The sequence below is a fragment of the Phycodurus eques genome, chromosome 5, assembly GCF_024500275.1.
Source record: "Phycodurus eques isolate BA_2022a chromosome 5, UOR_Pequ_1.1, whole genome shotgun sequence".
Taxonomy (NCBI): domain Eukaryota; kingdom Metazoa; phylum Chordata; class Actinopteri; order Syngnathiformes; family Syngnathidae; genus Phycodurus; species Phycodurus eques.
In genome coordinates this window covers 16,561,151-16,584,006 of record NC_084529.1, presented here as the reverse complement: position 1 = coordinate 16,584,006, position 22,856 = coordinate 16,561,151, and the positions used below count along the sequence as shown (strand labels likewise).

Genomic DNA, 22,856 nt, shown 5'->3' with positions numbered 1-22,856 from the left:
GCAAAATAAATCAAAATGAATATATTTTAATGAACAAATTTTAGGTAAAAATGCTAAATGAATGCAATGAATGAGTTATTTTTTTTATCGTGTAAATGCTTAGTGGGCTAGATTAAAGAACGGAGCTGGCTGTTCGTGGCCCATGGGCCTTACGTTGCCCACTTTTGGTCTAAACTAATATAGCTCTTAAGGCTAACTTGGACTTTTTTGTAATTTATCTTGGGTGAAAAATGTACAAGTATGTTTCCAAGCTGTAAAAGTCACCACCTCTAACATCAAATAAGAGAAGGAATAATGGTGCTAACCTCACCAATACAGTACTGGCCTTGTCTAAAGTTGCTTCAGTGGCTGGTTTCCAAGATACTTTGTTTGTTTTCCTATAATTTGTCACCTGAAAGTACTGAGAGCATATTCTGTCGTGAAATGTGGAGCAGTGCTATTTGTCAGCAAGTCCAATTTCCTGGTTTAAAGCAGTCTGGTTTGGTCTGTTGAGTGAATATCAGCCATTTTCTGCTGCTGTGTTCTCCATGGGTATTAGCTTTGAGCCACCAGGGTAAAGCCAAATGATGGCTTGCCTTATTATTCATTTCAGACTGAAGCACAAACGTTACTTCAAAGTCTTTTTATCGCTCACGCTATGTATCACCGACAGAAACCACACAAGTTACCTTCAGTCCCGCTCATAAAACAGAATCCCCACAGCAACCTGAAAGTAAACCGAGGCTGACCCAATGCACAGAGCTCTCCCCTGGTCAAAGGCTTCCAAAAGCCTACGTGGCTGCAAATAGATCCATATTTATGTCCCGAGTGTCAAACATAAATAAAATGCAAGTAGCTGTGGGAATTATGATTGCGCTGTGTAGTGTTTACTCAGCAGTTAAGGTAGTCTTCAAAACCGCAGTAGATCTTTCATATTTCTCTTCCCAAGCCATTATGACAGAATCAGAATCTGAATGTACACTCTTCAGTATTTTGGCATCCTTTTTCTCTGTTTTCCATGTGCTCAGCTGTTTTTGTACTCAGGGGAATACCCTTTTAGATTTCAGAGTTTGCGACAGTAGAAAAAACTTCCATGTTTGGTTATCTCGGTCAGACAGTGGACACATCTTCGTCTCATCGCTGCACATTCTTCATACATCACATTGGAGCTAACGTCCCATGAAAACTCCCCTTCACTGAAGGAAAGTGATCAAAGCAGCAGAATCGTGCCTGGTTCACGGACCTCAAACAACGGCAGAGTCACGGGTGACCTTTTCCAGTCATCTTCATGGTTAATTGCAGGTGCAGATTGCTCACAAAATTAGCTGACTATCAATCTTAAATATGTTGTGCTCCATACTTACTTCTGAGTAGCTTGATGTTACAAGGGATCCTTGGTTTATGACGTACGACATTTTCAAGGTTAAGAACAGAGTGCAATACACTAGCTTGCGCTGTGATGTAAGAATACGTCGTCAAGAAGGCAGGCTCTGTTATTGCTGTATTTACTGCTACTCATTTGATTGTTGTATATATAACAGAAATATCTACTTTTATTTTTACTTTACTTGGCCAACCTGGCCTTTGCGGGTGGGGGCAAGCCTAATTGCAGGTCCCAAACACGGATCAATAAGGAAAGTCGGAGCCGGGAAGGGCATCTGCCCGTAAAACCTATGCCAAACTTGTATAGAGACAAGCCTTAATCAAATTGAGGGAAGAAGAAGTACACACAATGAACGCCTTTACCAGGAACATTGGGAGAAGGCTCATCCCCCAAAAAAAGAAAAAGAAAAAAAAAAAAAATGGGGGAAAACTTGGGAAACAGAAGATTAGGACTTCACCAGCGAAGCACAGTGAGCTAGTGGGTAGCATGTCTGTCTCCATGAACTGAGTTTCTGGGTAAAACACTTGGCTCAGTTAATAGTTGCATGTTTTCCTCGTGCTTGCGAGTCAATGTAAGAAAGTTACGCACTGAGACAACGTTTGTTGGGATTCAAATTAAATGCTGTGCCTGGTACAAATGCTTAGTTGGCTGACTTTAGTGGCAACAGCAGATGGGTGTACAAAAAACATTTGGTTTATCAACACTGTCTACGCCAGTTTGCTGATGTCTTACTCAAGGTGTGTGTGAATGCCTTGCAAGTGGAGCCAAATGAAAAGTTCCTTACTGCTGAAGGAGGTTGTCATTCTTTTGGGAAAGGTGTGCAACACGGTCCTAAGGAGGCAGGCTGTTTTAAAAGGACTCGCTGTCCTGCATGTTTACAGAACAGATTAGCGCTCGCCGATGGTGTGAGCGGGCCTAATCTCCCTCCTTTGCCAGGAGTGTGAGGTGCGTGGGGGTGAAAGATATGAACAAGTGGCGCTGCTTTTGTGAATGTGTGGTTGTGTGTGCGAGGGTTTCTGCTTAGGAGGAGGTATTAAGATGGATTGTGAGGACTGGATGAGACAGAGAAGTTCAAATATTGAAGGTTAGTAACCTCTCCAATCCTTCACACCAAGAGGGTAATCACAGTGTCAATCCTTTCAGAGTGACTCCCACAGGACTCCCCAAACAGTGAGCCAAAGTTTATCCAAGGCACGGTTCTGCACTGACGCACTGGAAGATGAGAGTTTTCCTCAGACTGCCATAAAGGACACTGCACTGAGAGTATAGTCAGCATTCATCTCCATGGTAACCTGAATAAACCTGTCATAGAGCATCCTTCCATTTGTTCATCATCATCTTGCCCTTGATTCACTTCATTTGTAATTTCTTGAACAGATTGTCTGTAAAAACCTTTAGGGACGTCTGGAGGAAAACACATTACTTTCGAAAGTGAGGTACACACACCCATTTCAGACAAGGACACATGATGCCACGGGGCATTCAGACTGCTGGAAAATAAAAAAATAAATAATACAGAAAAGTAGTAGAAAAGACAGATGGAAGAATATCTGGTAATTTCATTGTGCTTGTAGTCAGTTCTCTGTCATTTGTATTGTGGTGAATTACTTGTGAGACAGGTTATACAAACTTTAAAACACATGCAGTTGGTCCTCCATTTATGTCCTTCAACAGCACTGTCTTTAGGTCGCTTCTTAAATGGCTATCATTCATTTGCATGTCGCAGAGTCTGTGGTACAACCCATGACACACAAGGTTTTGCCATTGGAAATATTGAAGTTTTTATTATTGTTTTATTGCATTTTTAAAATTGTATTTCATTGTTTTACTATTATTATTTTATCACTGAGTATAATCTTTCAGAGACATCTGGAAATCAATTCTTGGCCGATTTGAATTGTAAGAGAGGAAAAATAAAATTATTGGCTCAATTGTCGGTAAATTTCTACCGCTTTAGTCAGGTTGAGAAATAGATCAGCAGCTACTGTACTCTTCATTGTCACCATTTTACTGGTCTCCTTTGTAAAATCCTTAAGGAAAACTTATATCCACAATTTCACTGATTCTAAAAATACTTTCTAAGGCAAGTTGAGCATTAGATCATTGGGTATATGTCTCTTGTCAGCAATCTATAGTCTCAATGAACAACTGCCTCAAACTTTAATTTCCATTGTTAAAGCCAGAAAGTATTTTGCTTGTTGTCGAAAGCTACTTTCACACTGCCCATCAAAGTTATCCTTGGATTTCCCAGCTTTGGAGGCTTAACGAGGCCTTGCAACAACAAGGTATATGGAAGGCAAAAAGTGGAAACCTGGGCATGAACTTTTTAAACAAGTTAACAAATTAAACTTGTCAATCGAAGTACAACTTTATATGAAGCTCTGTTTCAGACAAAAAGTACAGTTTGGTTTAATTGCGGTGGAATGATGCCTACAGAAGGGAGCTTAGACTGTTAATTGGTCAACAAAGAACTGTAATTTAGACACAACAATGGGAATGGGATGAGGAAAAACACAAAACCATCATCCATCCATCCATCCATCCATTTGCTTCCGCTTATCTGAGGTCAGGTCATGGGGGCAACATAAAACCTGACCTTTTCTTCTCAAAGGTTTGATTGACGTCTTGTAATACAGTAAATGGATGCATTCCAAGAAGAATGGAAAATTATTGAAGTCCTAACATTGCTTTCTTTTGTTTACCATGTCGATATCGTACTTTCTACGTAGCTTCTGACATGCCTCCCGACACATGCCACTGTGGAGACACAATCCAGATCAGTTCACTCGTCTTACGGACAGCGACAGGTGTTCCTTAGCAGGGATCCACTGGTCTAATTTGTCAAAATTCTTCCTTTCACAGCTCATCAGGGCAAGATTTTGATGGATAATGAAGGATATCTGATACAAGATGGTCAAGATAGCCAGAGTTACTTTAGCATCTTATCAGTTTACGGTACAGATGGCTTGAGATGACGCATTTGCTTTTCTTCGCTCAATCTGCACACTGGGAATGTAAATCCTTGACTTGAGAGATGTCTTCATGGTCAATGAACAGGCTGTGAAAATACCCTGATACAGATATCCATAAACACACCCACAGGCATAGCAGACTCTTTGCTGTTGTATCTTTTTTTTTCGATCCGGTTTCTCAGTGACGGTGTTGAACCACATAGGATTAGACCGTTTCACTTCAAGCCAAGACACGTTTCTCTCGAGAAGAGGAAATCCAGTGCTTGTTTTGGGGATTTTGCTCCGCTGAGAAAGAATCCAAGCAATATCCTGCTGAAATATTTGTGTAGAGACTTCACGTCCACATTTTTCCACACAACGTGGAACGAATCTGTCATTTGTCTGTGTTTTTGCCATTTCTCTCGGGCAGAGCTGCTGCAAGCAGGCAGCGTTTCCTTGTTTTTGGGTCCCTCCGATGGCCTCCTGTCCCACTCCCTGCTGCTGGATGAGGAGAGGGGTCATCTTCTGCTGGGAGCCAGGGATCACATCTACCTGCTTGACCCCGACAACCTGGCCATAGGTCCCAGAAAGGTACACAACAGTAGGGGAATGTGAATATGAATGAGTGCCAACGTGGTAGCAAATATGATTCTCTCAGTAATATTTAACATTACAAGCTATGCAGGCCGTTTGCCAGGGTTGACAGTTTGTTTGGGCCGATGCATAAGTGTTTGGAGTAGCTGTAAGAACTTCTACACCCGCTCAAAGAAGGTCTATCCATTCACTTTCGATAGCACTTGGCCTCATTACGGTCGAAGGTGAACTAACTTTGGGCGAGTGGCGGGGTGAACACCAGTCTGGTCACCAGTCAATCATATGGTACATATGAACAAACAAACATGTGCACTCACACATATGGACAATTTAGAGTCTTCAATGGGACCCTAACATGCATGTTTTGGGGATCGCTAAAAAGAAGGTCCTACAGAAGATGCAGGACAGAACGAAACGATCCATCCATCCATCCGTCCATTTTCATTACCGCTTCTCCTCACTAGGGTCGCGGGCTGCTGGAGCCTATCCCAGCCATCTTCGGGTGGGAGGTGGGGTACACCCTGAACCAGTCGTCAGCCAATCGCAGGGCACATCGAAACAAACAACCATTCGCACTCACATTCACACCTATGGGCAATTTAGAGTCTTCAATCAACCTAGCACGCATGTTTTTGGAATGTGGGAGGAAACCGGAGTGCCCGGAGAAAACCCACCCAGGTACGGGGAGAACATGGGGGATTTGCGCGATTAAGAACTGCCTCTTCACACATGAGCTAATCACAGTGGTCATTTGCCCACTGCGCGTACACACATTGACCCACCCTCTTCTTCAGTGTTTGCCGCCTTTCTTTTTTTTTTTTCGAGCAAACCACCTCGTTTATTATCGGTAACAACTGTGTACAACAAGTGTAGAGCAGAAGAGCAGAGCAAATTTACTGGTCGCAAACTGTCTCAAATTTTAGCGGGACAAGTCTGGAACCATGAATACTGGAATCATCCAATTCTCCGAAATGCAAAACCCTTGCTTGTGGTCACTGTCAAGGTCTTAATAACATCTGCCTATGACAAGCACGCATGATTAAGGACAGCAAGTTAACGTCTCATGTCCTGACATTTAAACCCTAACATGCTATGTTACGTTTGGACTGATTGATTCCTGCTTTCTGTTCCAGTGTATACAGTACATGGCTACACTGAAATGTGCTCAGTATTGTTTCAACAGCTTACTGAAAGTGACTGTCGGCTATGGGTTATTATATGTAAACACTAAATCATATACATTCAATAAATACCCATTTGACAACCACTTCTACACAAACACACACATGCATTCTCCATATGTTTCAGTGTTAATGCCGCCCAGGTTGACCTGCGAGTGGAGCGGCCGTGTGTTTATTTGATTCTTATCTGGTTGTTTTAACTCTTCGTCCTGCTCCCCAAGTGTTGCCTCTCTGGTCACTGATACCGATGCTGGGGAGATTAGCACTACAAGGAACATATTCGGGCCCTTTAGGGACCACTCTGTCTCTCTGTAAATTGAGACCTACCGAAAAGATGTTAAAGCACATTGTGAGCATTCCAGGTGTTTCCATCTTCTTTTTCAGAGGTGTGGGGTTCTAAAGCTGTTATAAGATTCTCATGTGATGTAGTAAAGCAAGGGTATTGATCTTGGTTCCTATTACATTCTTTGACGGGGTTACGCCACTTTTCTGTATGAATTCCTCGCCGGCATTTTGACTCATGAGATGTTTTAACATTGAAGGAGGTATGTTTGCATGCCTGTACGAGCCCGATGAAAACGTTTGGCGATAGCTCCCCTTGGTAGGCTTCAGGGGGGAGGCAACACGCTAAGCACATAAGCCTGTTATAACACATGTGTGAACACAGCGAGGTGCGCCGAAGGGAAAGCGTATGTTGTGCGATGTCTGATTTATTGCAACCGCACACGGAGGTGATAGCTTACCACGCTAGAGTAAAAGCGCAAAATTCCACTCATGTTGTGCCACGACAGGAGGCAGAAAGTCATCTTTTATTATGACAAGATTTATCCCGTGATAATACAGTTATGATCTAAAAACATTGTTGTTGTTTTTAAACACATTAAATAGGGTTGAAATATGAAGTAAGACTTGCCAGTGATGTGAATATTTTGAATTCAATAGTAAGTAGGAAAATGCAACAACAAAAGGACAGTCCGCTAGTAGGCAGGTCACTTTTTTTTTTTTTGTTGGTCTAAATTCTGCCTGTTGGCTTTTGCCCTTGAACTCATCATATGCTAAAGTAGCTTTTTTGTCCCTCACCAGATTCACTGGCCTGCACCTCGAGACCGAGTGGAAGTCTGCAAACTGGCAGGCAAAAATTCAAATGTAAGTCAATCCAGGATTTCTTGCTTATTTCAAAATATCTCACTGATCTGTGCAGTACTGAGAATGTTTTTCTGCCCCGTCCCGGCAGGAGTGTGCCAACTTCGTGAGGGTGCTCCACAACTACAACTTGACGCATGTCTACGCCTGTGGGACAGGAGCCTTCAACCCCAGCTGTGCCTTCGTTGAAATCACTGGCTCCAGACAGGTAAAAAATAATGCAGGGAATCCCTGCAAAGTTCAGAAATGTGTGTTGGGTAGATTATTTCTCTGTAAGAATGCTTCTTGCCAATTAAATTTATACTTCTGTATGGATTGTGCATTTATGGCCAAGCAGCTCATCCAGCTCTTTCTATTGACTCTTGTTTATTGCTTCTTTGGTACAGTGGTTGATAAAAAAAAAAAAAAGCAAGAAACAATGTATTTTCTATGCCGCTTATCCTCATTAGGGGCGCGGGTGAGAAACTGCTACTCAGCAACTCAGCTGATTTTGGGTGAGAAGCGAGGTACAACTTGGGCTGTTTGCCAGTCAATTGCAGGGAATATTTTGACAAATCAACTGTATGGACAATTTAGAGTTTTTTTTTTATTAAACTAAGAAGGGTGCTTTTAGGATGAGTGAGGAAACTGGGACTCTGAAGAAAAAAAAAAATACCCAAGCATAAGGGGATCATGCAAACTTTTCACAGCGATGTTGCAGTAAAGTTCCAAAAGCTCTCTGTGAGGCAAATGTGCTAGCCACTAAGTCACCGTGATGAATCTTTACAAATTTACAATCAGGAGTAATCGCAAGTCAGCCAATGTGGTTATGTTGGTCACTCTAGCATGATCAGCATACCCAAGTTGATGTTGAAGTGTTGACTTGGACTGAGGTCAGATGACTCCATTTTTCAACATCCACATTCTGGAGGTAGTCTCTGATAATGTCATCTTGGTGGATGGAGTTCTAGATCCAAGATCGCGGCGATATGGAGTTGCCACGGGTTAAAAAAATCTCATCTCAATATTTTAAGATTGCCTCTGGAGATGCCGCCTCACATCATCAGGCTGCCTCCATGAAAAGATGTTGCTCTATTGGTAGCACCATCAGCAAAGCCATCTCCCTAATTTCTTAAATTCTGAACCTACCATCCGACTTGCATGGCTAGAATCTGGACTCATCGCTGAAGACCTGATTGAAATTTAAAAAAAATAAGAGTCCATAGCATCCATCCATCCATCCATTATCTGAGCCGCTTATCCTCACAAGGGTCACAGGAGTGCTGGAGCCTATCCCAGCTATCATCGGGCAGGAGGCGGGGTACACCCTGAACTGGTTGCCAGCCAATCGCAGGAGTCCATGGCAGAGTATTGTGAAAATTTCTGAACAGTTAACACTTCAACATGGAGCTCAATCATAAAAGTCAGAAACAGTAAACACGATTTTTACGAATAGAGTACAAGGGGGAAACAATCTACTAAACAAAAATCTCCAACCTTTTTGTTTTATGTTCCAACTAATTCTGCTTTGTCTGTCAGGATGGAGTGTTCAAGCTGCTGTCTGCTACAGTGGAGTCTGGCAGATTAAAATGTCCTTATGATCCATTGCAGACATTCACATCAGTCCTCACAGGTTTGATGAGCCACGACATGACACTCTCGCTAGGGTTGCAGAGGGGTGGAAACTTTTAAATAAATTTCCAGAAAGTTCCTAGTGAATTTGCATAAGAATTTAAGGTGGGGAATTTGTGGAACATTCCAAATAGGAAATTTGCCATGGGGAATTAATGGAAATTGAGGGTAGTTTAATGGTATCATATTCAAGCATGAAGATCAACATTTGGTTTTGTCATAAACATATCTCTGACTGAGCTGTTGCTGTATTTGATCCAGACCAGTTTCTCTATGCTGGCACTGCTTCGGACTTCTTGGGCAAAGACACGACGTTCACACGCTCCCTCGGCCCGCCACCTGACCAGCACTACATTCGCACAGACATCTCCGAATACTACTGGATCAATGGTATACACACATTGCATTGAAAACTTATTGCATTTCACTCCCCAAAAGTTCCAATACAAAGAGCCTCTCTGTGCCTGCGGGATGGTTATTGGCATTCCAGCACAGAGGACACAGCCCGCTTATTCATGAGCGTGACTTTTTTTTTTATATGAGCTTCATAACGGAGCATGGCCACCACACCTATTGAGGAATTAACAGTTTGCAACAAAGTTCACGCTGTTAACCGCACACACAGTCAAACACTGACCTGTTCTCACGATAGTCATCCATCCACTTTCTATGCCTCATTGTTGTCCTGGGTGAGGTACACCCTGGACTGGTCGCCAGTCATTCGCAGAGCACACACAATACAGTAGACGCACAACCAAACACACTCATATTCACACCGTTGGACAATTTCGAGTCTTCATTGTACCCAACATGCATGTTTTTGGAATTAAGTAGAAAATCATAGAAAGGTAAGCACTTCATGGGGTCTTCAGTTTACAAGGTTTCCAACATAAAAGGTTTTGAGGCTACGTATGGCCACAGCGACGTACCTTGCGGAGAACATGAAGGCACGCTCAGTGACCAAAGTAATGACTGTTTTGTCATGTTATGTTTCATTTGCTATATATATCACTTTACTACTGCGTTAGCATAGGTTAATTATAGAATGTTACATCATCGCCATAGTAACTGAACTCCAACTTAAACCGAGGACCACCTTTAATGTATATTACATTACCACTAGACAATTTTTCGATGGCCATCATTGCATCGTTACTTTGCTCCATGCACACCCAGAAACTCCTGCGTCAACATAAAAAAATGTCAAGTGTAACCTACTGCTACAAACTCGAGATATTGCTGTTGAAACACGGTATTTGGAATTGGAAAATTCATTTTCTTGACAGTGCATTCGATTTTGGACAAAAGCCAACTAAATTCTCATGAGAGTCGACTTCACACGTTGGGCGTAAACAGTGATGTCAGAATTGTCTTCTCTGGTTTCCACTTTCAAGTGTGTTCCAGCCATTGATGACTTGTCGTGCATCAGCATTTGTCATCCCTATCTAAATCTTTACACATGGCCTCCACATTTCACGACCACTGAACTGTTTGTACCAACGATAGCTCTCTGGCTTTCACTCTGTCTGACTGGTATATATCGTATATACTGTATACTGTACATGTACAGTATCTAGACAGTGCGGTGACAAGGCCGCAGAGTGCTCATCATTCGGTGATGACTTTCTTTTCCTGTGTGCCAGCAGAACATCTTCTAACCGCAGAACTAACAATAACCTTCTGTTGTTGAGCACCATTGCAGCTATACGTTAAGCTGTTCCAGTTGGGTTGTGACTCCGAGGTTGTTGGCTCAGCTTGCAGCGGTTGAGCTAATGTTGACGTAACGTCACTGCGACACTTTGGACTAGCCTCCCCCAAGATCCCCAATCCTGGTAGTTGGTAGCATACGATTCCTAACATTGGAATATTCTCTTGCCAGTCCAATTAGGAGTCATTTCCAATTCACTTGTCATTTAACATTTGAAGTACAGTCCCATGGAAGTCCGCACGTTACTAATCATGAATTCACATATTCATTTTTTTCCCCTGTGAAAACTATCCCCAGTTAGTCAATGAAAAACTCAAAGCACTGTTTTTGAGCTCTTTGTGAAACACAAGAGACCATCGAAGCCCTGTCTCGATAGGAATATCGTACAATGGAATGGTATCAATACAGTATGTTCTCTCGATGATGATAGTAAACAGTTTTGGGACCACAGATTGTGGTATATTTATGGTTTAAACTACTAATACAGACAGCAATAAAAAAAATTGTAGGGAGGGTGTCAACTATTCACGGTTTTTCGCTATTTGTGGCAGGGCTCAGTCCCTATTTTGGTTTATTTTACAGCTAACTAGTCTGCATTGGCAGTTTTGAGCCTAGGTGTTCCAATTATAGGATTATATCCATGCTACACTGGGGTCAGACAGGTTGAAAATCATCGCCAAGTAAACACAACTCCTGAAAAATGCACATAAATAGACAGGTAATTACCTTTTTTAAAATTAGTAAGCAGAATGACAAGGTGATGATGGATAATAGTGGGATATAGAGTCAATGATAGGCTACGTGCTAGCTATACCGCAAAGCTATTACCCAAGCTTTTACTCAAAAGAGCCTTTTCTTGTCTCTGCGTCTTAAGAGGCCAAGTTCATATCGGCACAGCCCATCGCGGACACCTACAATCCGGACGACGACAAAATCTACTTTTTCTTCCGAGAGGTGTCGTGGGAAGGCAACGACAAGAGTATCGTATCCCGCGTGGCTCGCGTTTGCAAGGTGAGTGAGACTCGATGAGAACGGAGGAGGATGGTCAATGCTAGAGAAGTGCAGAGATGGCGAAAGAAAAGTCCTCTCACACATGAAGAGAAGGAGCCAAAACTCTTGGTGTTAGCTGATAGGATAAGGATCTCTGTGTCATCCACTTTAGATGTGCTTTAACTCCCATACAAGGAGGCCTTTTCTCAAGGCGTTCTTGTTTTGCAGTCCTATGAAAGAGAGGCTTGGTGCTCCTGTCAGGGGCAGTAAATCATGTTTTTGACCCTCAATGTGTGCTGCGGGCACTTACAAAAGCAAACAGGGTGCAGTAACTGAGATCCTGTACATTTGTTAATTGTTGATTGAGACGTTTGTTGTTATGGCACATTCATACCTTGACTTACAAGTGCCTCAACTTACGAGTTTTTCGAGACAAGTCGTTTATTGGTAAAAATGTTGCTTTGTGTTTCAAGCAAAAATTTGACTCGTGATTCAACTTTAGACACTCTATAGATGGTGACAGCGAACTTCACAACATCCGGCCACAATCAGTTATGAAAATGAAAGCACAGCGAACTGTTGTGTTTGGTGCTCGCATTTCCCGTGTTTTTAGGGATTTTGCCAAATTATTTTTTTCTAACCGTGGGTCCCTAGTATGTGAGTACCGAAAAGAAAACGGTGAATGGCATCCATTGAATTTAAGCTTGAAATCATGAAATCAGGAATTCCATCCAGGCTCTAGCGCCAGCCAAGGGCTTTCAACTAATTTCTAAAACGATGATGGATAATCTGCTTGAAGTGAGGGGTGGCGGAAAAAAAACAAAACTAGACGAACTTCAGTGTAAGTTTTATGAAAACAAGTATCAATTTATTTCTATGCATTCTGTGTTTGTATTTATATTTCAAAAGAGCTTACAAATTGTTTTGTGTTTATAAGGGAGCTGGCGTTTCCATTTTGTTAATAGGTAAAGTTGAATTGATATATGAGTGATTTGACTTGCGAGCATTGTTCCGTGAGAAATTAAAATCGTAAATCAAGACACCACTAGATATCTATCCATTACCACACTATCACTACTGTATTGGAACATTTTATTTTTCATATGTAAGCCACTGTTTGCTCAAGCAACAGGAGCATAATGGATTTCACTCGAGGGTGGTTTAATTCGGTTCTAATTATTTTGCAAGCTGAATTGGATGTGGTAGAAAGTAACAATACAGAAAGTAAACAACAGTTTTGGAGGCAATCTCTCCTAGGCGGAACTTTCACGTAAGGGAAAAATCTCAGCTTGTAAAGTCTATTTATTATTTTTGTTTTACGGCAAATTTTGATGATTCGCCACAATGATTTTAACAATTGAGTGTCATCGATTGCTCTAACATACGAGTTGGACAAAATTGGACAAAATCTCTTGAACTAAACTTGGGAATGGTCAAAATAACCATTTGAAATCAAAACGGCAGACTTCCTGTGTCTTTTCCTAACCTTTTTGTGCATCTTGTTATGATAGACATCCTAACCAAATTTCAGGATGCTAAGGGAAACTGGCTTAATTTTCCAAAATGTCCATAGGCCTCTACCACTGAATTCAGTTTTTGCGTATGGGAATGACCTCAGAACATCGCTTTAATTGGCCCCAAAAAATAATAGCAATGAATAAAAAAGGCGTTACTATTCTGCAATATTGTACTCACACTGTACTTACTACACAGATTGACTTTAAGCAAATGGAGTGACGTTCTACAAGGGGGGTTAAGTTAGCATGGTCATCCTGCAACTTTTGTGCATGTACTCTTAATGTTGTCTTTAGCTTTTCTGGAATATTTTGACTGATGATGACTGATAATTGCTAATTGTCTAACATTTTCCCATATCAGTCATCAATTTCTTTACCCTCAAGGGATTACAGTTTGACATTTTAACTTTGCCTCCTATTAAACTGATCGTTTACAGCAAAGTTGACTTAGGATGGGAGTACAGACAGATTCACGGCTGATAACATTCATTTAAAACCGTTGGTGTGTGCTGGACCCGAGCCAAATGGGAGCAGCCCACCTAGCCGGTTAGCTATTAGCGCTCGAGAGTCTATTGCTACATTCTTTTAGCGAGTTCTTGCCAGCTGTATTTATGACTTGAGATAAAGCTGCGAGGCAGATGGGAAGGCGGTTCGTCTGGATTACAGATGAAACTAAAATTCATTGCACGCACCTAATTTTGCGGTGGACAAAATACTGTTCCCAATCTACGTTATGTGTTCAATCAGCAACAGAATTGTTTTATTAGGTCTAACAATATATAGCACTTCCTTGTTTCATCCTCATCTCCTTGATGCCATTAAATGAACAAGGATGTAATAGTAGTAGTAGTACAACAAACACAGCTAGTAAGTAGCATTCAGAACATTTAATTAGTGTGTAAAAAGGCTGCACCGGGGTTTGTCCAGCTGTCTTACAGCACTTTTGTTGTAGTGATGACAGTGGTTGTGTTTCAGAATGACGTGGGTGGCCTGAGGAGTCTGACCAACAAATGGACCACCTTCCTCAAAGCCAGACTTGTGTGCTCCATTCCTGGACCCGACGGCGTGAACACACACTTTGATGAGCTACGTATGTCCCTCAAATTGAACAAATTGCCGTTAGAACAGTGAAATGTTTACTCACCAAATCATATTATTACCATTAAACAACAAATTGAGGGATAACTACTTTGGAAACCAGAAGACAAGGATAATAGTTTGTTCAAGTATTGTTTAAGTTACTGTAGAAGAAGGGTTTGGTAACAGAAAAATGCAATAGCTCAACATTATTGTTTATTATTATGACTATTTGGAATGTGGGTACAGATTTTAGCAAACATCACGGAAGTTAACGTAGCATGATTTGCTTTCGCGGGCCACATAAAATGATGTGGCGCGCCGCATCTGGCCCCCGGGCCTTGAGTTTGACACCTGCCCAAATAGGAATTCATCCAAAATCGCTACTTTAAACCAAAACGTCTGACTTTCAATTTTTGGCATCGGTCCTTGAGACTTTCTCATGCGTCCTCTTGTCATAAACACGTCCCTCGAAGCTCATGTGGAGCTGCGAAACTAGTAAGGGGGCTATTTTCAGGGGTGAGTTATCACTTTTTCAGGGAGTATGTTTGGGACCCCTAAAATTTTCCCCAGGTTATAAGCGTTTGCAAAAATTTTTTTTAGCTTTCGGGCGTATTTCAAGCCTTAATAAAGCAATTCATTTGTCCACAAGAAATACAATTCTAACTGTGAGCAGTGATGAGTGTGCCCGCACACTCACATCTTCATGGTGAAGACTCCAAATGATCAATCAACCTTTGACGCCATGAGCCATGAACAATAAATGGCGTAGGTAAAAAAAAAAATTAAAGATGATCTGTTTAGGATCCTTGCTTTTGGTTGGGGCTCATTTGGGTGAATTTCCGAGTTCGAGTTGGACAAATAAGACGCCCTAGAATTTGCCCCAAGTGGATAACTTCCTGTCCAATTTCAGTCATGGGTCCTGTTATGACAGACACCCAAGTTTGTGTGGGTCAGTGAAACTAGTTTCGGGTGGGACTTTTTTTTATAACTTTCCAGGATACATAAGCTTCGAAAAATGTATGAGTTTTGACACCTCCCAAAAAGGCAACTCATTTGTCAAAAGAATACAGTTTTATATCTGCAATCCCACTTTTTCATGGTGAATCTTCAAAATGATCATCAAACTTTGATGCCATACCAAAGAGCTTGGAAATTAATTGTGGCCTTCTGTCGAGGATATCGTACTACTGATTTGTGCTCATTTAGGTAAATTCCCTAGTAAGTCCTGGAATTCACCCAAAATGGCTGCTTCAAACCAAAATGGCCAACATCCTGTTCAATTTTGAGCATTGGTTCTTGACACTTTTTCATGCCTCTTGTCATGATAGACATCTCCACCCAATTTCATGCCAGTCGGTGAAACTGGTGTCAGGGTCTCATATTTTTAGTTAACTTTCCAGCGGGCGCTACTGAGAAAGTTATGGCAGGGTTAGGGAACAATCACATTTTCACCAGGATTCTCCTAAAATTTGGGACTTTCTGGCCATGTTCAAGCTCCCAAAAAGATCATTTCAAGCAAAGAAAAGTCTTTAAAAAAAATTCTACATTGTGGTCCAGCGAAAGAATGCCATTTTTAATCTGTGTCTTTTATGCTGAAAATATTTAGGAAACCCTGATCTAAAGTGGTCCATGTCACCATTTTCACCTCTGTAACGGCTCTTTAAAAAGTTATGAAAACACTTATAAGGCGGGAGAACCCTTCAGAGTTCTTAATTCATCGGAATCCCATTTGCATTCCTCTGAGAGGAATAAAAGCAATACAAATTGCATTGAGGCTGACTTTTTAATATAATCTAATATAGTGCCTCAGTGGGAAAAGGTGCAATAATATCACACGGTTATGAAGCAGTAAATTTTAGGGAGCTGCTTGCCTTAAATACAAATAAAGTCCACAGTACTAAAAAGTAAACACCGTACCTATCAATCTTTCATCTGAACATTTACAGTACATTAACACATTGTGTATTTCTTATAGAGGACATTTTCATGCTTCCTACAAGAGATCCGAAGAACCCAACAGTGTATGCCGTCTTCACCACCTCCAGGTTTGTTCTTTTGTCATCCACGCCACACCACCATCTCCGTGATTATGATTTTTTGTTTGTTTTGTTGTTTTTAAATGTGCATCTCCTGTTGTGATCCGGCCCTCAGCTCCATTTTTCGGGGTTCGGCCGTGTGCGTGTACAGCATGGCGGACATTAGGGCCGCCTTCAATGGGCCCTACGCCCACAAGGAGGGGCCAGACCACCGCTGGGTAGAGTATGAGGGGAGGATACCATACCCGCGTCCTGGAACGGTGAGTTGCTCAGCACACTGAGGGCAATAAAAATCATGTATACAGCTCTGAAAAACATTTAGAGAAATAAATAAAATAAAAACATCGCTGGATCTTTTTTGGTTGAAGGACATTTTTCATTTTCTGCAAATAAAAAGTCGAGATGACAATGTTTGTATTGGAATTTAGAAGTTATGTTGTCAGTAGTTCATAGACTAAAATAAAAAATGCCATTTTACTCCCAAATATATGCCGTGATTCTTCTGGCCACCAGAGGGTGACAAACTCCCACCCAAAAAATGTCTGGGGAGAAAGTCACTCAAAGGTACAAATCGATCAATGGAGAAAAAGTACGAAAGGTTCATTACTGTACTAGATTATATTTTCAGGTACCTGTACTTGACTTTATTTTTACTTTTACACTTAAGTACATATCTGAGTTTATACTTTTTTTTCCAAGTATCTGTACACCAACTTAAATACTGTGTGCGAGTACTTTCCCCTCCATGTGGTTTCAATTGTATAACATTGTATTCCACGGCATATTTTTTTTTCTAGTGTCCCAGTAAAACGTACGACCCTCGCATCAAAACCACCAAAGATTTCCCCGACGACGTGGTCAGCTTCATCCGTTACCACCCGCTGATGTTCCACTCCGTCTACCCACTGAGCGGCCGGCCCGCGTTCACGCGGGTGCGAGTGGACTACACCCTCACTCAGGTTGTAGTGGACAGAGTTTTAGCCGAGGACGGACAGTACGAGGTTCTCTTCCTTGGGACGGGTGAGTTCGATCGTCGGGCACTGGTGCCCGTTACCCAAAAGGGCCACCGGGGGGGGGGTGACTGCACCATAAAGAAAGCATCGACAGTGCTTTTTAGGGGAAAAGACATGATCGCGTATGGAAAATAATAGCAACAAAAATGAACTGTACTGGATTAAAAAAATAAAAAAATAAATCAAAGTTTAAACCAGTGTAACGTTATAGTTTGAACATTCAATGCATGTGGTATATCTTATGCATACCACTAGAGGGCGCCCGTACCACACTGAGGCTCACTGCACTCGATGATTGGAGTGCCATTGTGTCATTAACGACTGGATTGCCTAAATTCTGGATTTTTAAAGGCTATGAATTGCATTTCTTAACAATTATTCAATTTGTAAGTGCTTGGATTTTCCATAAAGAGCTTGACATTTCTTTCACAATAACTAGAAGGAATTTATAAAGTACTGTACTAGTTTTTGGATAAAGCACCTTAAGGAGTTTGAAATATATTTTCACAATAAGAACAATAACTAGATTAGATTTGTAATTGATTTAGGGACTTGAGTTTTCTTTTACAACAAAAAAATGACTAAGTGCTTGAATTTAGTTTAAAAGGCTTGCAATGGCCCTGCGATTGGCTGGCAACCAGTTCAGGGTGTGCCCCGCCTCCTGCCCGATGATAGCTGGGATAGGCTCCAGCACGCCCGCGACCCTAGTGAGGAGAAGCGGTTCAGAAAATGGATGGATGGATGAAGGCTTGAAATGTCTCACAATTAACAGACTGAGTTTGTTGGTGCTAAAATTTGGCTACAGTGCAAAGAGATTTCTTCCAGCCAAAAATTAGCATATATTTTAAGTGCCTAAATATTGGACAAAATGCTTTCCAGGGCTTGAAATTCCTTTCACAACAAATGTTTCACTGAAGTTGTCTTTCTGTCACAGACACTGGCACCGTTTTGAAGGTGGTGAGCATCACCAGAGACAAGTGGTCCACGGAGGAAGTGGTGCTTGAAGAGCTTCAAGTGTTCCAGGTTTGATGCCAGACAAGCACACACCGACGCACACCCAGTTCACTTACACAGTCATACACTCAAACTAATGCACACACACACAATATTGCGTGACACCAGCAGCTGTTGTGCAGATGAAATCTCCTCAGTGACAGACTATAAAACATAATTTCTCATTTTCTTTAGAAAGTGGTCCAAAAATTATTGTATTACGATCTCATTATTATTTTGTTTTTCAGGTTCCCACTCCGATTCTCAGTCTGGAGATTTCTTCTAAGCAGGTTGGACTTCATTTTGCATCTTTACTTTTCACTTACTGTAATTGAGGTCAAGGGTGATGGAGCGGTAGATGTGTGTGAGTGTGTGTGTGTGTTTGTGGTTGGGGGGGGGGGGGGGGGGGGTCAACTCACCTCATCTCAGTTCAGTTCAGTTCCGTCTGAAAGAGGCAAGTGATAATAAATAAATAAATAAACACTGGGTACACACATACCAAGAGTCGGGCTGAAGACATGGTGTCCATTCATATGTTGTAAATATAATAATTGATCAGCATGTTGGAAACCTTTGACCCGAGGTATGTGCTTCCACGCCGCAAATATCTTCCAGAGGTCGCCTTGTCTCACCAGTGAGAAAAGGGTGTAAGCGAGCTGGAGAGGGTATGGCGTTCCTCTTGGGCAAAAGTCAGCCGAACCACGCTTTTTGATGTTAAATTGAAATTGAAATTTGTATTTATTAAGGAATGTGTTTTATATAGGTTTTAACAAAAAAAAACAAAAAAAAAAAACATCCCAACGTTATATGTCAAGATAAAAAAATGTCTTTATTTCTGTGGAAGTTGAGGAAAGTCAATGATGGAAAAAAAATGGCTAGAAGTTTGTTTGGTATCAGGAGAAATAAAAAATCATAGAAGGGTGGAAAACAACAGAATAATTAATTAGAATAATTTGTTATTTTCTTTTTCCAAAAGTGAAAGGGGTGGTGGTGGTTGGGGTGTGATTGGATCAGAAATCTGATTTTGTGAGTGGAAAAAAACAACAACGAAAAAAACAAACAAAAATATCACAGATTTCCTTATTTAAAGGCCATATCGCACAACTTCACGGCCAAAAGTTAAGGGTGTGTCCTTAAAATGTGTTAAAAATTGGTAGTCCTCTTCACTGTTCCTACTATTTTTACAGATATGGTAATATGATTGATCACATTTTGGCATTTATTTGGCTTTAATATTTAAAATCAAGACTGTGCTTGTATACTGTATAGGAGAAAAGAAAACTATCCTTAAATAATGATTCAGTTAAAATGCATTGCCCTTATAAGTTAAACAAAAATGGTACCGAAATAAGTTATAAAACAAACAGTTCTTAATGATTAACTGCAAATGTATTGGACTTCAAAGTTAAATACAACTGAACTTTCACATACCACACTTTGAGTATCGCTGATGCAAAACAAAAGGTCAAGTGACAGTTTTTATACGTTTTCAGTTAAAACCCAAAGCAAGAACCTAATATGTAGCCGGGGGTCAAAGGCTGTTGCGGTTCATGTTTCTTGTCAGCATACTTGTTGAGTTGCCATTTTTCATCAGCACTTGCTTTGCGGGTACAAAACAAGTTGCTTTATTTGTTTTTTCATGCCCCCTCCCTGACCCACTGGGTCCTGTTTAGTCTCTGACTGTAAAACATACGCTTTTCATCATGCTTGTTCTACTTCCTATTCTCTCTCTCTTTCTGTTAGTTTCGAGCTCTCTCGGCCGCCTCGCGCCTCATTATTTAGAAGGTCAGGGGTGTCACTAGACACTTCAACCCTAATCAAAGCAGTCATTAATCTCCGGCAGCATTTTGACCTGCACGTGTCTGAGGGAGTAGAGGGTGGGGGGTTGAAAGTTCCGTTGAAGAATCGCCTTACCTTTGGACAAGTTGGAGCACAATAATATTACAGCGTAAAGTCCGAAATAGAACTGAAGTATGTTACTAAGTACTAAACTGTATGAACCGAAAAATGCTGGAAGAAGTTGCTTTTCCGTGAATCACTGACGTGATATTTCATTTAAAATAAATAAATAAATAAATAAAATAAAATAAAATAAAATAAAAAATACAAATAAATCATAATATCTTAAAAGTACTTCACATCTATGTTGCATGGAGACGGGCTGATAAACGGTACAAAACGAACTATAAACTGACCAAAAAGCTAAATCTTAAACCATTTCTCAACCACTGAACTAATATTTTCTTGTATAAGCATGGTGAAAATTGCTTCACACCCGTTTTGCATTTCCATTCATTTCAATGGGGAAATAATCGTTTTGAGATACAAGTGTGGTCATTAAACAAATTATACTTGTATCTCAAGGCAACACTGCAACTGACTTTTCTGTTGCTTGGATTAATGGCACAGATGTGGTCTTCTGACAGTGAAATGAACAGAGCGCTGTTGAGCTGACGTTAGCCGACCCCAGCAAACATTTTATACACACCTGTGAGAAAATGTCTTCCACAAAGTTGATGATGGAAGTTGGGTTCCCAGTTTGTCTTGCCCTCTTCTCTGTCCAACTATTTACAACATCCACTGTATTCATTCAGAATTTTTAGTTGTTTTTTTTAAGGAAACCGGAAAAAAAAACCTAAACCCTTTTGGGTATAGCTAGCGCCAAAACCTCAAACCCACCAATTTTTATTTTTTTTGGGTCAGCGTTTTTAGTTCAGATCAGCGGCATTCAATAATTCAGAACTCGGCAAATAACTGTTTGAACATTTGTATTGTTCTGATGGGCAGTAATATAGTAAAGGTGAACGTGTGAAATCTGTATGCTGTGTTTGGTTGTGTAGCAACAGCTGTACGTGGGCTCCAGCGAGGGTCTGGCCCAGCTTTCGCTCAGCCGATGTCACCTGTACGGCCAAGCCTGCGCCGAGTGCTGCCTGGCCCGAGACCCCCACTGTGCCTGGGATGGACACACGTGCTCCAGATACGTCCCTGCGGCCAAGAGGTGAGGACCGGATGATATACGTAGTGATTTTTGTATTCATTCCTGGACTGGTTGCCAGTCAATGATATTGCACATATACCGTAGACAAACATTTACGCTTACAATCACACCAATGAGCAATTTAGTCTTCAATTAAAATATCATTCATGGTTTTGGAAAAAGCCAGAAAGAGATTCGAACCTCAGGACTGTGAGGCAGATGCGCGAATCACTTGACATACAGTGGACCCATGCTAGTCCTGGTGGGGCTCGAGCCAAATTACGATTCGAGAAAATATGCAAATGATTGTCACTCCCTTGTAATTGCCATTATATAACAAAATGCAAATAAGCTGTTATTTCTGCAAACGTTGGGGAATAGGTTAAAAAATGTTTCTTATATATATATCGCATAGGTAAAATCGTGAATGGCGAACTGCAAATATGTGCTGGTCCACTGTGTATATACTGTATATTTTAAATCAAATTTCAAATATCCCAAATATGGTGAATTCAGAAACACAGAAGTAAATGATCACATTCACGCTAACTTCTACTCTATTAAAGGTATTTTATTGAAAGACATGTCTAATATAAAGTATTGATTTGGCACCATCTCGTTGCCAAAGAGCTATGTTGAACTGAGGGGAGGAGCTTCATTTAGTCATACCAACCCTTTGTCGAGTAAAGAAAGGGTTTTGCCACTATATTATTCCAAACCTTGTTGTGTGGTCGTGTTCACTATTAGTTTTTCTACAACGGAATAACACTACTTTTTAAGATGAGTTTTTTCCAGGAAAATAATGGTGGGACGTAGAAAATTATCACCTTAAAGTTGTACTAGCGGGTCAGAGTATCATGTTATGGGCCGGCGGATATACATTTTTTTTTTTTTTTTGGCGGAAGCACCGCAGCCCTTTGAAAGCTGAACCTCACAGTGTCAGCGAGTGTGTAGTGTGCAGATGTATGGTGACAAAGGGCGGAGGAGGAGGTGAGGTCACCGCAAGATGACGAAGCCCAGGAGTGCAACAGTGCCGCCGGAAAAAACCTTTGACGGTTCACGCGAGCAGTAAGAGACATTCAGTGAAGCGTTAGCAGTCATTCAGTCATTGCCAGTTACTTCTCAAGCACAGTGGTAAATTGAGTTACGAGAAATCTTAATGTATTGAAATGCCCTTATTCCATTCCAGAACTCGGAAAAAAAAACACAACAGAGGTGGGTAGCGTAGCCCAATATTGTACTCAAGTAGGAGTACTGTTACTTTAGAACATAGGTGTCAAACTCAAGGCCCGGGGGCCAGATGCAGACCGCCACATCATTTTATGTGGCCCGTGAAAGCAAATCATGCTCGTCAGTTGAAAAAAATAAATATATAGCCCCCTTACTAGTTACACAGCTCCACATGAGCTTCGGTGGACGTGTCTATGACAAGAGGACGAATGAGAAAGTCTCAAGGACCGATGCCAAAAATTGAAAAGCAAGTCAGACATTTTGGTTTAAAGTAGCCATTTTGGATGAATTCATATTAGGGCATAGATGTCAAACTCAAGAATCAAGTGTGCGGCGCGCCACATCATTTTATGTGGCCTGCGATAGCAAATCATGCTAGTCAACTTCTGTGATTTTTGCTGAAATCTGTACCCAAATTCCAAATTGTCATAATAATAAACAATAATGTTGAGATATTGCATTTTTCTGT

At 41.1% G+C, this 22,856-nt stretch overlaps 1 protein-coding gene across 3 annotated transcripts in view; it reads left to right on the top strand.

The window, feature by feature from the left end:
* sema3d (sema domain, immunoglobulin domain (Ig), short basic domain, secreted, (semaphorin) 3D) overlaps positions 1-22,856 on the top strand; it is a 50,643-nt gene that overhangs the window by 16,633 nt on the left and 11,154 nt on the right. For all 3 annotated transcript variants that reach the window (XM_061677775.1, XM_061677774.1, XM_061677776.1), the window contains exons 3-15: positions 4,745-4,905; positions 7,173-7,235; positions 7,324-7,440; positions 8,751-8,844; positions 9,105-9,233; positions 11,426-11,562; positions 14,034-14,148; positions 16,114-16,183; positions 16,290-16,434; positions 16,972-17,194; positions 18,122-18,210; positions 18,429-18,470; positions 21,021-21,178. In XM_061677775.1, coding sequence (XP_061533759.1) covers positions 4,745-4,905; positions 7,173-7,235; positions 7,324-7,440; positions 8,751-8,844; positions 9,105-9,233; positions 11,426-11,562; positions 14,034-14,148; positions 16,114-16,183; positions 16,290-16,434; positions 16,972-17,194; positions 18,122-18,210; positions 18,429-18,470; positions 21,021-21,178 — 1,543 coding nt within the window. The remainder of the gene's footprint in view (positions 1-4,744; positions 4,906-7,172; positions 7,236-7,323; positions 7,441-8,750; positions 8,845-9,104; positions 9,234-11,425; positions 11,563-14,033; positions 14,149-16,113; positions 16,184-16,289; positions 16,435-16,971; positions 17,195-18,121; positions 18,211-18,428; positions 18,471-21,020; positions 21,179-22,856) is intronic.